Source organism: Mus caroli, unplaced genomic scaffold, assembly GCF_978045245.1.
Source record: "Mus caroli unplaced genomic scaffold, Mus_caroli_1 scaffold_8, whole genome shotgun sequence".
NCBI classification, from domain to species: domain Eukaryota; kingdom Metazoa; phylum Chordata; class Mammalia; order Rodentia; family Muridae; genus Mus; species Mus caroli.
The window spans coordinates 82577776-82591441 of record NW_028227263.1 but is presented as its reverse complement, the minus strand read 5'-3'; the positions used below and the strand labels follow the sequence as shown (position 1 = coordinate 82591441).

Sequence of the window (13666 nt, the reverse complement as noted above, 5' to 3'; positions counted from 1 at the left end):
TCTTTTTTTTTTTTTTTAAGATTTATTTATTATTATATCTAAGCACACTGTAGCTGTCTTCAGATGCACCAGAAGAGGGCATCAGATCTCATTACGGATGGTTGTGAGCCACCATGTGGTTGCTGGGATTTGAACTCAGGACCTTCGGAGGAGCAGTCGGTGCTCTTAACCACTGAACCATCTCTCCAGCCCTCCGTTTTATCTTAACAAAGCAATCTGTATACTTTTAACGTAGAAAACTGAGTGTCACCTTTGTCCCCAAAGTTGGAAAAAATATATATAAAATAGCAAAATTGCAGTGAGCGGTGGGGCTGGAGAGGTGGCTGAAGAAGGACCCCAGCTGCATTACCAGAGGTCCCAGTCTCAGTTGCCAGCATCTACACAACTATCCCTGATTCTAATTTCAGGAAATCCGATGCCCTCTTCTGGCCTCCTTAGGTCCCGCATGCATGCAATACACAGACATAAATGCAGACAAAGCACCCATATGCACAATAACTTTAAGAATCACAATAAAGAGAGTTAACTTCAAATAAAATTATTTAGGCTCTGCTGATCTCTCACATTGAGTGGCAGGGCTCCAGCCATCATTAGGAGAGAATTTTACAAGTGTCACCTTAGCGGGTTGGACAGAAGTTAAGAGCACTTGTTCTTGCAGAGGACCTGGCAAGACTGAGTTCCCAGCACCCACATGATGGCTTACAGCTGTCCTTAACTCCACGTCCAGGAGATCCAATGCCCTCTTCAGACCTCCAAGGGCACCAGGCACTCACGTGGTGTGCATCCATGCATGCAGGCAAAACACCCACACATACAAAATAAGTCTAAAAAAGAATTTCTAGTGTCATCTTAAAGTGTATTGTCTATTAAACACCACAATTATACAAGATGCAAGAGAAACTATGTTGTCAAAAAAACTCCTAGGGGCCAGGTGTGGTGGCGCACGCCTTTAATCCCAGCACTTGGGAGGCAGAGGCAGGCAAATTTCTGAGTTGGAGGCCAGCCTGGTCTACAGAGTGATTTCCAGGACAGCCAGGGCTACACAGAGGAACCTTGTCTCGAAAAAAAAACCAAAAACCAAAAAACAAACAAAAAAAAAAACACCAAAAAAAAAAAAAAAAACCCAACTCCTAACACACCCAACACCCCAACCCTACCCAAGCTGACCTTCCATACACTTACATTTTTTCCCTTTTTATTAAACATGAGAAAATAGACAGATCATGTTGGTAAATAGTAACCATTCATATTCACACAGAGACACAATGTAGTCTCTGAGCCCTATATACAGAAGGAGGAAAACCTAGGGGTGGTGCTACAAAGGGGTCAAGCACCTGCTAGCCTCTGGCAGGCAAGGCAAGGGAGCAGGGTTTTCCCCACAGGCACAGCAGTGCTGTGGGTTCCGCATGTAGGTTTGTGCTGAGGCAAGAAAGGCTCCAGATGAATTTAGACTAGGAAAGTGGAGATTCTGTTCCCACTGTATTTTGCTAAAGTTAGGTTTTCCTACCTAGGTTGAGAGCTATGGTATTAAGAGACCTCAAAGCAGAGCAATTGAGCAGAATAGGGAACAACTTTTACCCCTCCTGGCTGGAGAAAATGAAGAAGGAAAAACCTTAAGGGTTAGACCCCATCAGTGTTCAGCATTTTCTTGTTTCTCTTCCTCTCTCCTCCCCTTCACCATCATCTTTATCCCCTGCAGCACAATCGGTCAGGCCCTCCCCCAACTCCTACATCATCATCTTCTCCTCCATCAGCAAACCAGGAGGCGGTTGCACTGCAAGAGATTTGGCCGAGTATCACCTCTGACAACCTTCTCCTATCCAGAGAGAATGGGCAGTAAGCCAGGTGATGAAAACCCCTGGTTCTTCTGGCTGCCTCTCTCTGCAGGCTGGGACTGCATTTGACTTGGGTGTTTTGTGGGATCCTTTCTGAGTCTCCACCTGATGTGAATGATGTCTGAAGTCAGATGGTTACTCTCACTGAGATGAAATTCTCTGGAGAGAATTTTGTTTGCAGAGTTAAGGATTCTCATGCAGATAAAACCCTGCACTGTACCCTCAGCTTCTGTCTCTTCTCGCCTGCAGATCCTGCAACACCCCGCCATCCTCTTCTCCAGACCGTGCACATCCCTGCGGAGAGTTGACAGAAGATGTTCCGTAAAGGTCTGGGATTTGGACGATCAGCTCTGACCTCTTCTTTAAGAACAGTTGGCGAAGTTCGTTCTATTTCTGTTCTGCTCTCCACGTTCCCTCACTGCCTTGTTCATTAAGTCCATTTCATTTGGCTCAGTATGTTCAACTGTTTCTTGATGTCCCTTTTCTGAGGTCTCGATGGTCCCCTCCATGATTTTAAGTGAGCTCTTTGTGTTGACTGGTGCCATGACGGTGCTGCTGGATCATGGAATCGGGAGAACAGAGAGCTCTGAAGGGCATTCGCTGGATGGAGCTGGCTGCCTGGCCTTGGCTCTCTTCCCTGGAGGCAGGACTTACAGCCAGCTCCAGCCAGTGAGTGCCCTTCACAGCAGAGCCTTGGCTCTCTGCCCTCTGTTGACCCTGAAGAAGGATGTGGGTGGGGTGGGGTCATGGGACCTCTGCATTTGTTCCTTTCTCAATATGGCTATAGCAAGTACACAGCGTGGAAAACGCTCTTTACTGTTCCTCATCTCTACAGTCGGCCTACAAGGACAGAGTCTAGCTTGTCAGTGCTGTCGGTGCCCAGGTTCTGATCCTAACCACCCCCTCACTGAGACCATGACCCGAGAGACGGCCAAGCCACAGGCTAGAGAGGACTTCCTGGAAGCCTTGGCTCCAAAGTTCTCAGGACATCAGCTGGGAAGCTGGGAAAGCCACACACACCTGACCTCATTGACAGAGAGGCTGGGGGTCTTCAGAGCAAGTTACACGGTGATTCTAGATGCAGGCAGGAACAGAGCTCAGCAGGATTCTTTATGCACAGAGAGGAACCTAATGTCCTATTTTCTAAGGTTCTTCCATGTTCAGCAGAAATACAAAGGCTACAGCAGGACACCGTTCCTTATCTTTCTCTACTCAGATGAAGATGCTCAGAAAGTAAAAACTGTCTCGTGCTGGCCAGGATGTGGAAATCCAGCGCCCGCGTGGCCTACTGGCGGGAATATAAAAATGGAGGGAACACTGCAAACAACACTGGCAGCTTTCCTTTCTTTAAGATTTATTTATGCATATGAGTGCTCTGTCTGCGTGTATGTCTGTACACCAGAAGAGGGCATCAGATTCCGTTACAGATGGTTGTGAGCCACCATGTGGTTGCTGGGAATTGAACTCAGGACCTCAGAAAGAGCAAACGGCCAGTACTCTTAACTAATGAGACAGCTCTATAGCCCTCAGTCTGGCAGCTTTTAAAGAGCCAAACATAAAGTTGCCACAGGAGATACGACGTTCCTAGGTACATCCCTAAAGAATTGAAAATAGGCACTCAAGAATTACTCCATACCCATATCCACAGCAGCAATATTCCCAACAGCCAAAGGGTGGAGGGAACCTGAGAATCCATTTACAGGTGACTGGACAAATAAACTTTGGTCTGCACGTGCCACACCACATCTATCATTCATTCATCATTCATCGTTGACAACAAATGAAGTCACAACATGCTGGAGTAAGGATGGAACGCTGATGCAAACACCAAGGCAAATGAACCAGGAAACAGGGCCATGAGGGTGGCCAGCAGGATTGTTGGAAAAAGGTTAAAAAGAGCCAGACATTGTCAGCTTCCATTGGCAGGAGCCCGGGGAGACAGCTCTGTAGGTAAAGCACTTGGGGCCCAAGAGTGAGGAATCCTCGGAATGCATGAGAACCAGGGCACAGCAGCGACCATTCTTTTGTAATCCTAGTATTCCTGCAGCAAGAGGAGGGGAAACAGGAGAAGCTCCTGAAGGACCAGCTGGCCTGGGCCATGCTGCAGTAAATCAGACCTGCCTCCAACACGGTGAAAGCTGAGGCCCACCACCTGAGGTTGTCCTCCTGATCTCCACATGCACACTGTGGCACCTGCATCAGCATGGTCATGCGCAGGACACACACACACAGATACACACGCAGATATTCATGCACAGATACTCACAGATACACACACATAAATGCCCACATACAGATACACAGACAGATACACAGTTACACACAGATACTCACACAGATACACAAATACACAGAGAAATACACACAGATATTCATACACAGTTATGCACACACATATACACACAAACACACAGACACGTACACACAAAAAAGGCATACAGATACACCCATATACAGAAAAACACACAGATATACACACACACAGATATACACACACACACAAACACACACAAATGTCCACACACAGATACACAAATACACACAGATATTCACACAAATACACATACAGATACACACACAAATACAGAAACACACACAGAAATACACAAAGATACACACACAAATAAACACACAGATAACTACACACATAAAAACAGACATACAGATATGCCCATATACAGAAAAAACACACAGATACACACACACACACACACACACACACACACACAGAGTTAAAGAGGCAGAAAGGCTAAGTATAACTCTACTCCCAAAACAGCGAGGCAGGCAGGAAGCCTGTGGAACCCGAGGGGGAGGGTAGAAATGGGCAAAGACCTCAGTCTTTTCGTTTGCACTAATAACAAAACAGGTACAACAATGTAAGTATAACACACACCACAGAATCATATCTAAAGTGGCGTAAAGGGCAAACTTTGCACACATTTTATCCTAACAGAAAAATGAGAGACTGGCAGGATGGCGCAGTAGGTAAGCCCACTGCAGCCAAGCCTGAAAACTCAAATTTAGTCCTGGGACCCATATGGTGGGAGGAGAGAAATGACTCCCCACAAGTTCACCTCTGACCTGCACATGTGCACACGCACATGCATACACATACTAGATATACTTTAAAACTTTAAAGAAAAACTTAAAAACAAAACAAAACCAAAGCCCGAGGAACGAACGGAAGCTCAAGCCTGGGGAACTAATGATGGGTGTAAAGGAACCAAGATGGGCGAGCAGGACCCTGCCTCGAATGCTGGTCCTGGAGAGGGGACCTGGCGAGGGGAGGGGTGTGTGCCTGCACGTGTGCCCTGCAGACAGACAGAAAACACAGAAGACAGAGGTTGTGGGCACAGGGTAACAGGAGCTGTGTGGATGGCACTAATGTACTGGGAAAAGGTTAAAAGGAACTAGAACTTTCCTAGTATCCATGAACAATGAGCTCAGCGGCCTGTCTGGCCCTATGACTACGGCAAAGGTCTGCAGAACTGTGAACAAGGAGGGATGAGTAACATCCTCAGCCATGAATACAGTGAGAGCCGAGAGGTAGCACAGACACACTTGCTCGCCTTCCCAGGCTGGGTTCTGGGTCAGCAAGCTTACATAGCCCCGCCTTGCTATGCAAGCCTTAGCATGCAGCAGGAGGAAGAGGCACCATGCCCACCTCCAGGACAGAAATCAGTTTCCGTTGGCTTTTCATGGGCACCTGAGGCAACAAGGTGCTGGTTTAGTAGAAAGCTGTGAAAAAATCCTACAGCATACTTCCACATTCCACGGGCAATTTTTTCCAGCCCTCTTTCCCCCAGATTCACTAAATGTACCACTGGAAAAACAAATCCTCCCTGAGACACGGTCCCTTCCATTCAGTTCAAACACAGGGCTGGAATGGAGACAGTCGGGGAGGGAACCCACAGGCCGCCACACAAAGAGTCACTGTTACCAGCCTGGCTCAGAGGCAGTGGCCTTAAAGGCCCCACCCTGCCCAGCCACAGGAGTGACAGGATCTGTCTATTTCAAGTCCCCAAGTTCCCTGGGGCCTGCCAGAGAAGGTGGCCTGTTCAGAGATGGGGCAAAATGCCCTGCAGAAGCACAGAGGATACTCTCCAAGCACCTGCAGTGAGAAAAGGGAGAGACTGACTCCCATCAGCCTTTGTAACAAGAAGCACTGAGCAACAAGTCTATTAAGCCACCATCTCCAGCCCAGACCGTGGCTGAGACAGACAGAGACACAGAGAGAGAGAGAGAGACAGAGAGAGAGACAGAGACAGAAGAGTACCCCTATGAACCTGCAGACAGCTGAGACACACCGCTCCTCTCTCTCCTTGATTGCATTTCCTGGAGCTCACTATCAACCCCTTTCCTCTTCCACTCAGAGCAGACAGACATCTCCTGCCTTCATTTAATGCTGGTGTTAGAATCACCCCTGCTATCTTGGGGTAGGGGATGGGATTGGAAGAAATCAAAGAATGTTAGCCAAAGGAAAAATATCTTCTAATTATATTTAGAAATTTCATTTATTAAGTTTTGATTTGACTATCACATTTGTTATATTAGTGGCTTCTAAAGTTTTTATTAAAAACTAAATATTTAAAGGCTTTTGTTTTTATCTGGAGTAACTCTTCCATGTACTATAGAGAAATACATCACTATTAATAAAAAACCATACATTTTACTATTTTTTCTCAGGACCATAAATTACTTTTGTGGTGATAGCACTAACACAGAAATTAATGGGAAAGGAGAAGGAAAGGGGGAAGCGGTGCAATTACATTTTAATTAAAGTAAAATAAATGGCCGGTACGGTGCACGCCTTTTACATCAGCAACGGAGAAGCAGAAGCAGGTGGATCTCTGGGTGCTTGAAGCCAGCCTGCTATACATAGTGAGTTCTAGGACAGCCAGAGCTACACAGTGAAACTCTGTTCTGACAGACAGACAGACAGACAGAGTTACACAGTGAAACTGTACCCCACCAACAAACAAATAATAATTAAAGGAAGGTGCTTTCGTAGGCTATGGCAGCTCAGTGGCCAAGTGTTTGTTTAACTATGCTTTGAGTTCCATCCCCTGTGCTGAAGCACTTAGAGCTTGCCATTAAGAACCAAATAAAGCAGCAGGGTATGCTGCCAGTACCTCTTCCAGCCGCTTCAGGTGCTGGTGCAGGTTAAGAGCCAGGCGATCCCACCAGCGGCCTCTGCTGTCAGGACAATAGATTTTCTGAGACAAGAGGTTTTCAAGTTCCTTGACAGCTTCCTATGGCAACAATGAAAAGAAAGGTTGTTGGATGCTGGGAACATGGGTTCTAATCATTGTCAGACACCAACAGGGTTGCGAGGTCCATCTGCAGTGAAGGCCAAGGACCAGCCCTGACAGGCAGGAGTTTGAGATGTTCTCCTGTATGACCATAGCTGCCTGAGCACCTGTACTTGACCCCAGGTCTGTGCCTAGTGATGCTGAGCCCTCAGAGTCTGTGGGTAGGTGCTGGTCTTCTCCATGTTACCTCTGGCAGCCCAGCCACCCAGGGTCCTGGCTATGTACAGGGAGCTAAGCACTGGCTGGTGCTGGCATACCCTGACACTCTGGGAAGCCAGCAGGCTCTAGACCCTCTGAGATTTGAGGCATGCTGTCTGTCAGGAAGGACAGATGGAAAGGGACAGAGGAAGGGAGAGAAGTCCTTCAGTCTGGGATCTGGCTGTGAGTCAGAAACTTCAGCACAACTGATAAAGCAAAACTTGCCCAGAGACTGCTCCTGTCTTCCCAGAGTATGTAAAAACAGCAAACCAGGTTCCCCTGACCTCCTTCACCCTGCCCCAGCTGTGTACCCAACAAAGCCACCTAACAATGTCAAAGGGGATCTCTCTTAAGATCAGGGAAACACCTTGAATTAATTTAATTTCCAACTTTCCTTTACCTTTTAATCTTGTCAACTCTAATACATTCCTTGTGAAATGGGGGAGCTTTAAGAGCTTCAGAATGACAGATGTGGCATCTTGCCCATGGATCATCCTGGGATTCAGGGGAGCTAAGTCAAAGACCCAGCTTGCCATTTTTCCTTTGTAAAAAGCATATACTAATACAGAAATACCAGACACAGTAAAAGGGAACTCTGGAATGTCTTAATCGAAGGATGTTACCAAATTGTTATTTGCGGCTATATCTCTAGACAATACACTACAGATGACAAGGGGGTACGAGCTTTTTACCCACAAGATCTAGGGTAACTGAGTCTCCCACCAAGCTCCGAGAGACCCAAGCTGAATGGGCTCCTCCCAGGCTCTGTGCACGGCCAGCGAGCCTTCCCAGTATGCAGACTCCTCAAGCCTTGCATCAGACTATTTGTGCTGAGAGCCGAGTGGCTTTCGCTCCCGTGTGTCACAGTCCTCTCAGTGAAGGGTGGAGGAGGGTGCTCTAACCTCGTACATGTGAAGCCTCTCTAGGACTTCAACAGCCCGAGAGGAAATCCTTGTGTAGATCCACCCGACGGTAAAGCAGCGCAGGAAGGGCGGCAAGGCCTCGTGGTACCTGAAAGGACAACGCACGCCAGGGGTTAATAACTGGGCTCATATGAACTGTAAAAAGTGACAAAATGTGGGATTTCTATCTTTAAGATGATACATTTCAATACTTTGAGTTGTGTGTTCCATTTTCTGCACTATAAAATTAGACCATCACAGCCAAGCCCCTGTCTCAGGATGCTCGGAGAGGTGAGAAGAGAAGACATAACAAGATTTAAAATGGAGGCCAGCATTTAAACCTCACCCACAAACCTGGATAAGTTTTTACATTTCCTAAAGCCTGCAGCAAACGGTGAGTCTTACCTTCTTCAAACATTATTTAAAAATACACTCTGCTATTGACCCTTCTGTATATGTTGCCACGACTACTTGAAACTAAGTTCATTTTGTAACTGACATATAAACACACAGAAACTGCATGATGCTCTAATACATGCCAACTCTGTATCCAAGGTGAACGTTAGACAGTTTCCACTTCTGTTTTGGAGCAGTGTCTCAGTTGGGGTTATTATTGCTGTGATGAAACACCATGACCAAAGCAATTTAGGGAGGAAAGCTTTTGTTTGGTTTACACTTCCACATCATTGTTCATCACTGAAGGAAGTCAAGACAGGAACCCAAGCAGGGCAGGAACCTGGAGGCAGGAGCTGATGCAGGGACCAGGGAAGGGTGCTACTTACTGGCTTGCTCAGCCTGCTTTCTTAAAAGGTCCTAGAACTACCAGTCCAGGAATGGCCCCACCCACAATGGGCTGGGCCCTCCCCCATCATCACTAATTAAGAAAATGTCCTACAAGCTTGCCAAGAGCCTGATCTCATGGAGGCATTTTCTCAATTGAGATTCCCTCTTCTCAGATGACCACAGCTTGTGTCAAGCTGACATACAACTAGCCAGTGGAGGGAGGCTGTGTACGTTTGTGTTTAGGTGTGCGCAGACACACGTGTACAAGGATGGCCAGAAGCTGACACTGTGCCTTCCTCAACCCTTCGCCTTGGTTTCTGGGTTTGCCTTTAATGTTGTTGATTTATTGACTACTTCATATATGTTATACAATATATCTTCCTTTCTCATAGCCTCCCTCCACCCCCATTACCTTCTTCTACCCCTCCAACTTCCTCTGAGCTCTGAGCTCAAGCTATGGGTCCCACCATCATCACAGGAAAGCAAACAAACAACAAACAACAACAACAACAACCCACCCAAACACTCACCTCAGGGAAGGGTGGCTTTTCAGTTGGTCCCAGTCCCTTTTTGCACTCTGAGAAAGCTCCTTAGCATCCTCCCAGTTCCCACTGGCCATGGCAGCCGAGATGTCACTCAGCATGTGTGCGGCTGCTGCGTATCTAAAGAGAATGCCATGCAGGTCTTCAGTGGAGCAGCACATACAGGACAAGTGCAACCTCCTGGCCACCGGGCTTACCCAAGAGGAGAAAAGCATGTTTGTGAAAACTCGGGGGACGTGGGGGGCACAGCGGTGCTCGCCTCCAATCCCAGCACTGGGAAGCAGAAGCAGAAAGAAGCAGGTGGATCCCTGGGTTCTAGTTCTACAACGTGATTTCCAGGCCAGCTAAAGCTACCCAATAAGATCCTGCCTCAAAAATTAAAAAAAAACAAAATGCAATAAGTGAGTATATGTAAGCTGCATCCTAGCAATAACATGATATAGTTCTCCCCTCTGCTCAATGGTCGTGAACTGATTCAGTCTGCTCTACAAAAAAGACAGAAGCATCTACACTGTAAGCTTACAAAGTTTGCCCCATTACATAAATTCCATAGTGATTGAATCAGAGTTCCTGGGTCCTGGCATTCATCTATTCAACAAGCTGAGAGCCACCAAGCGAATGAGGAACTGAATTCAGCATTTTAGCGAGATGGCAGTTTGACACAGTCAGCAATGTAATTAGAGGTGCCATAGAGATACTGCCCAAGCCCACAGAACAGCAGGGTATTTCCAAATCGGGAACGCTTCGGGGAGAAAGCAATGATGAAATTTCATTAACTATTTAGTGGAGAAATATGATGTTTCATTACTTCGTTAGATATGAAAACCAAAGACACGTGACTAACAGGATCTGAAACACTGAGAGCATATTCATTGTATTTTGGAGAAGAACAGCATGCAATACCAGTCATACAAACACTAATATTAACAAGAAAGCACCTTGCATCCAGAAGTCACATTTGCTCGCAAACCCACAGACCCAATTATTTAGGATAGTCTACTAGACTCCAAGGTCAATAAGAAAACAGAAAAACATGGGTAGGGGCTGTAGTCCAGTGATAGACAGAGCATGTGCCTGCCACACACAAAACCCTGGGTCAATCCCAGCACTGCATGCAAAGGTCTGGATCAGTATTGATTAAATGAGTTACAAATCTTACATCAATAACCAAAGTGATGTCAGGAATTTCATTTTTCTTATAAAAAGTGCCTTTTCTTTTTTTTTTTTTTTTTTTAAGAAAATACACCAACATAGTGGTGCACACCCACATACACAAAGGTCAGGAGTGTTAGGAGCAGAGGGCAAAAGGGTTGTGATTGCTGAGCCAGCCTAGAGTCCTAGACAAGAAAATTCCTATCTCAAAACAAACAAACAAACAAACAGATATTTCTCTCTTAGTTTATGACCTCCACCATTTTTTTCAATCAAAGCTCTTTTTGCTAATCAAGCCAACATTCATAAACCCCATGAAGTGCTGTGTAGACTCATATGTTCTAACTCACTGTGTACACACAAGCTCTCACCAGCCAGGGCTGAGTGCTGTGACTGGAAAAACTACACTCCTCTGCCTTATTTGTCCCAGCAACCAATGCACAAGGCAGGGCTGTCAAACATCTGTGTTACAGAAGTGTTTCCTGCCACAGCTACTCAGGAACATCACCTAATGAAAATCTTTTGTGGCTTTAACTCAGAACTCACTGACTGGCGGCCATCGGCTAAGTGCAGGTGAGCATTCTCCAGGTGGTGCAGACGTGCATGCGAGGAAGAAAAAGGATGATAAACCCACAGACGTAAAGATGACTGTGGCATGCACTCCACATTTCCACACTGGCAGGCAGGAGACAATAGTAAGGCCGCTTCTTAAATGTTAAAATGAGCACAGGTATTACAGAGACTTAGCATGGCCCCACCTGATGAGATCCTCTCTGTCCCTGAAGATCTGGGTCTTCCGGCAGATAGTGTACTGAGGAAACTCCATTCGGCCCAGATTGACCAACAGCACAGTAGACAGCTGACCTTGACCCCCACAAGCAGCTTCTTCGTCTTCCATGGAATCAGTCAATGAGAACAGAAGCAAGATTCGGGCAAACACAGCCCTAGGGCCTTTACAGACTCGAAGGGACCGGCCAGCCAAGTCTTTAGCTCTAAAATATGTACAACACAGTTACCTCTCTAGCTTTTAAGCATTTGGATATGAGATCTTACAAATTATCCTCAGTTAAAATGAAGAGAAATGTCAGTCATTGTTGGAAACATACAGCATTTAGCACCCCCTGCTTGTGACAATGGAATGTCACTTAGCCTTAGAGCTCAGAGACGTACTTAGGGACATGGAGAATAAAGAATTCTTTACCTCCAGTGGTTTCATGCGTAGTTTTACTCAGTAATGATGCTTTCTCCCCCCAGCCACATGTTATGTAGAGTTTACCATGGACATGAACACTCAAAACACCAGGGAAAACTCATAAGTGAACATATTGCCTCTGATATTAGCAATTCTCATTTATTGACTTGAATGGTCATCTAAAGACTAGGAACCCCTGGGACTGGCCCTCGGCACCACAAACAACACAGACCCCTTCCTTTGGGGCATTCACTTACCTTCTCATGGCGTCCATTACTGTAATACCAAACTCTACTCAGAGAATTCGAAGACCCCAAGCTCCCCAGCAACCTCTACAATAGGCCTTCTTTAAAAACAAAAGTACATGTATTTCTCTATTTGTGTGTATGTGCACATACTTGTGCGGACACACCCATGCCACATATGTGTAGAGGTCAGAGAACACCTGTCAAAGCTGGTTCTCTCCTTCGACCATGCGGGTACTAGGAATCAAGTCAGGTTCTTGGAGACAAGCTCTTTAACTGATAAGGATTTAATACTTCTCTAGGTCAATCCACGTTTTGTATCCTGGTACTAGGCATTGACCTGGCTGGGGTCTTGCACACACTAGGCAAGTGCTGACCACTGGGCTGTAACCCACCCTAAGACTTTATACATCCCACCCTAAGACTTTATACATCTGAAGTCAACTTCTTACATACATGATTTATTCAAAGGGAGTCATTTATAATATATGAAATATACAAGTATCTCATTTTATCCTCCACTGCTTTGGAATAATGGGCCCCATGTTAATGTAGATATACTTGGATTTTATAGATTTTATGGTAAAAGAACTCCTCAGGTTTTTATGGCCTATGTTCCTAAGTAACAGCTCAAGTGCTTTTTAAAGATTAAAGAAACCGCCAGAGTTCTAGGTAAAACTTTTTAAAAAATAATGCATATTAAGTCTGGCTCATAACATTCCAATAAAAAGTTTACTATATTAAAGGTATGGCTGACAGTTTGCCCTAAAGTCTGTAAGAACAGGCATTACAGCTATTGAGACATCCTCTTCTATGGCACATCTTAGATAATACATCATGATTATTTATACCGAAGGCTCTTTCTTTACTGCCCATATTGTAGCCTACCCGCCTCCTCCCCAGCCAGCATAGCTGTAGCCATTTTGTTCCATGTCTGCCAGCTATTTCACATTGTTGCTGTAACATGCTTGCCAGTCACTGATACAGAAAAAGAACTTAATTCAGAGCAAGGTCATGCTGATCACATATCCTGTTGTGTTTTGAGATTTGTTAATCTTCAAACAATTCTTTTTTTAAAATATTCATTTCATTTATATGAGTACACTGTCGCTGTCTTCAGACACACCAGAAGAGAGCATCAGATCCCATTACAGATGGTTGTGAGCCACCTTGGGGTTGCTGGGAATTGAACTAAGGACCTCAGGAAGAGCAAGCAGATAGTGCTCTTAACCGCTGAGCCATCGCTCCAGCCCTCCGAGATTTGTTAATCTTTAGAAATTCCACAAAGCTTTATGTAGGACCCATCAAATTAAAAGTCAATATGAACTGTTAGGTCTGAAATGGCTTGACTCAGAGCTGACCACTAGGCAGCACTTCCTGCATCTGCGTATGAGCTCACTGCGGGATTTGTGGGGTTTTTACATTTTTTTTCTTTTATAAGCTGACAGAGAAAAATGTTCGTCATCGTAGCTTCAGATAATTCTGAGCTATGTCCCTAATCTGAT

At 45.6% G+C, this 13666-nt stretch overlaps 1 protein-coding gene across 2 annotated transcripts in view; it reads right to left on the bottom strand.

Moving 5' to 3' along the window:
- Fan1 (FANCD2 and FANCI associated nuclease 1) overlaps positions 1-13666 on the bottom strand; it is a 31624-nt gene that overhangs the window by 12508 nt on the left and 5450 nt on the right. For both annotated transcript variants that reach the window (XM_085841676.1, XM_021168413.3), the window contains 4 exons: positions 11483-11716; positions 9561-9692; positions 8248-8356; positions 6968-7087 (listed from right to left, as the gene is read on the bottom strand). In XM_085841676.1, coding sequence (XP_085697802.1) covers positions 6968-7087; positions 8248-8356; positions 9561-9692; positions 11483-11716 — 595 coding nt within the window. The remainder of the gene's footprint in view (positions 1-6967; positions 7088-8247; positions 8357-9560; positions 9693-11482; positions 11717-13666) is intronic.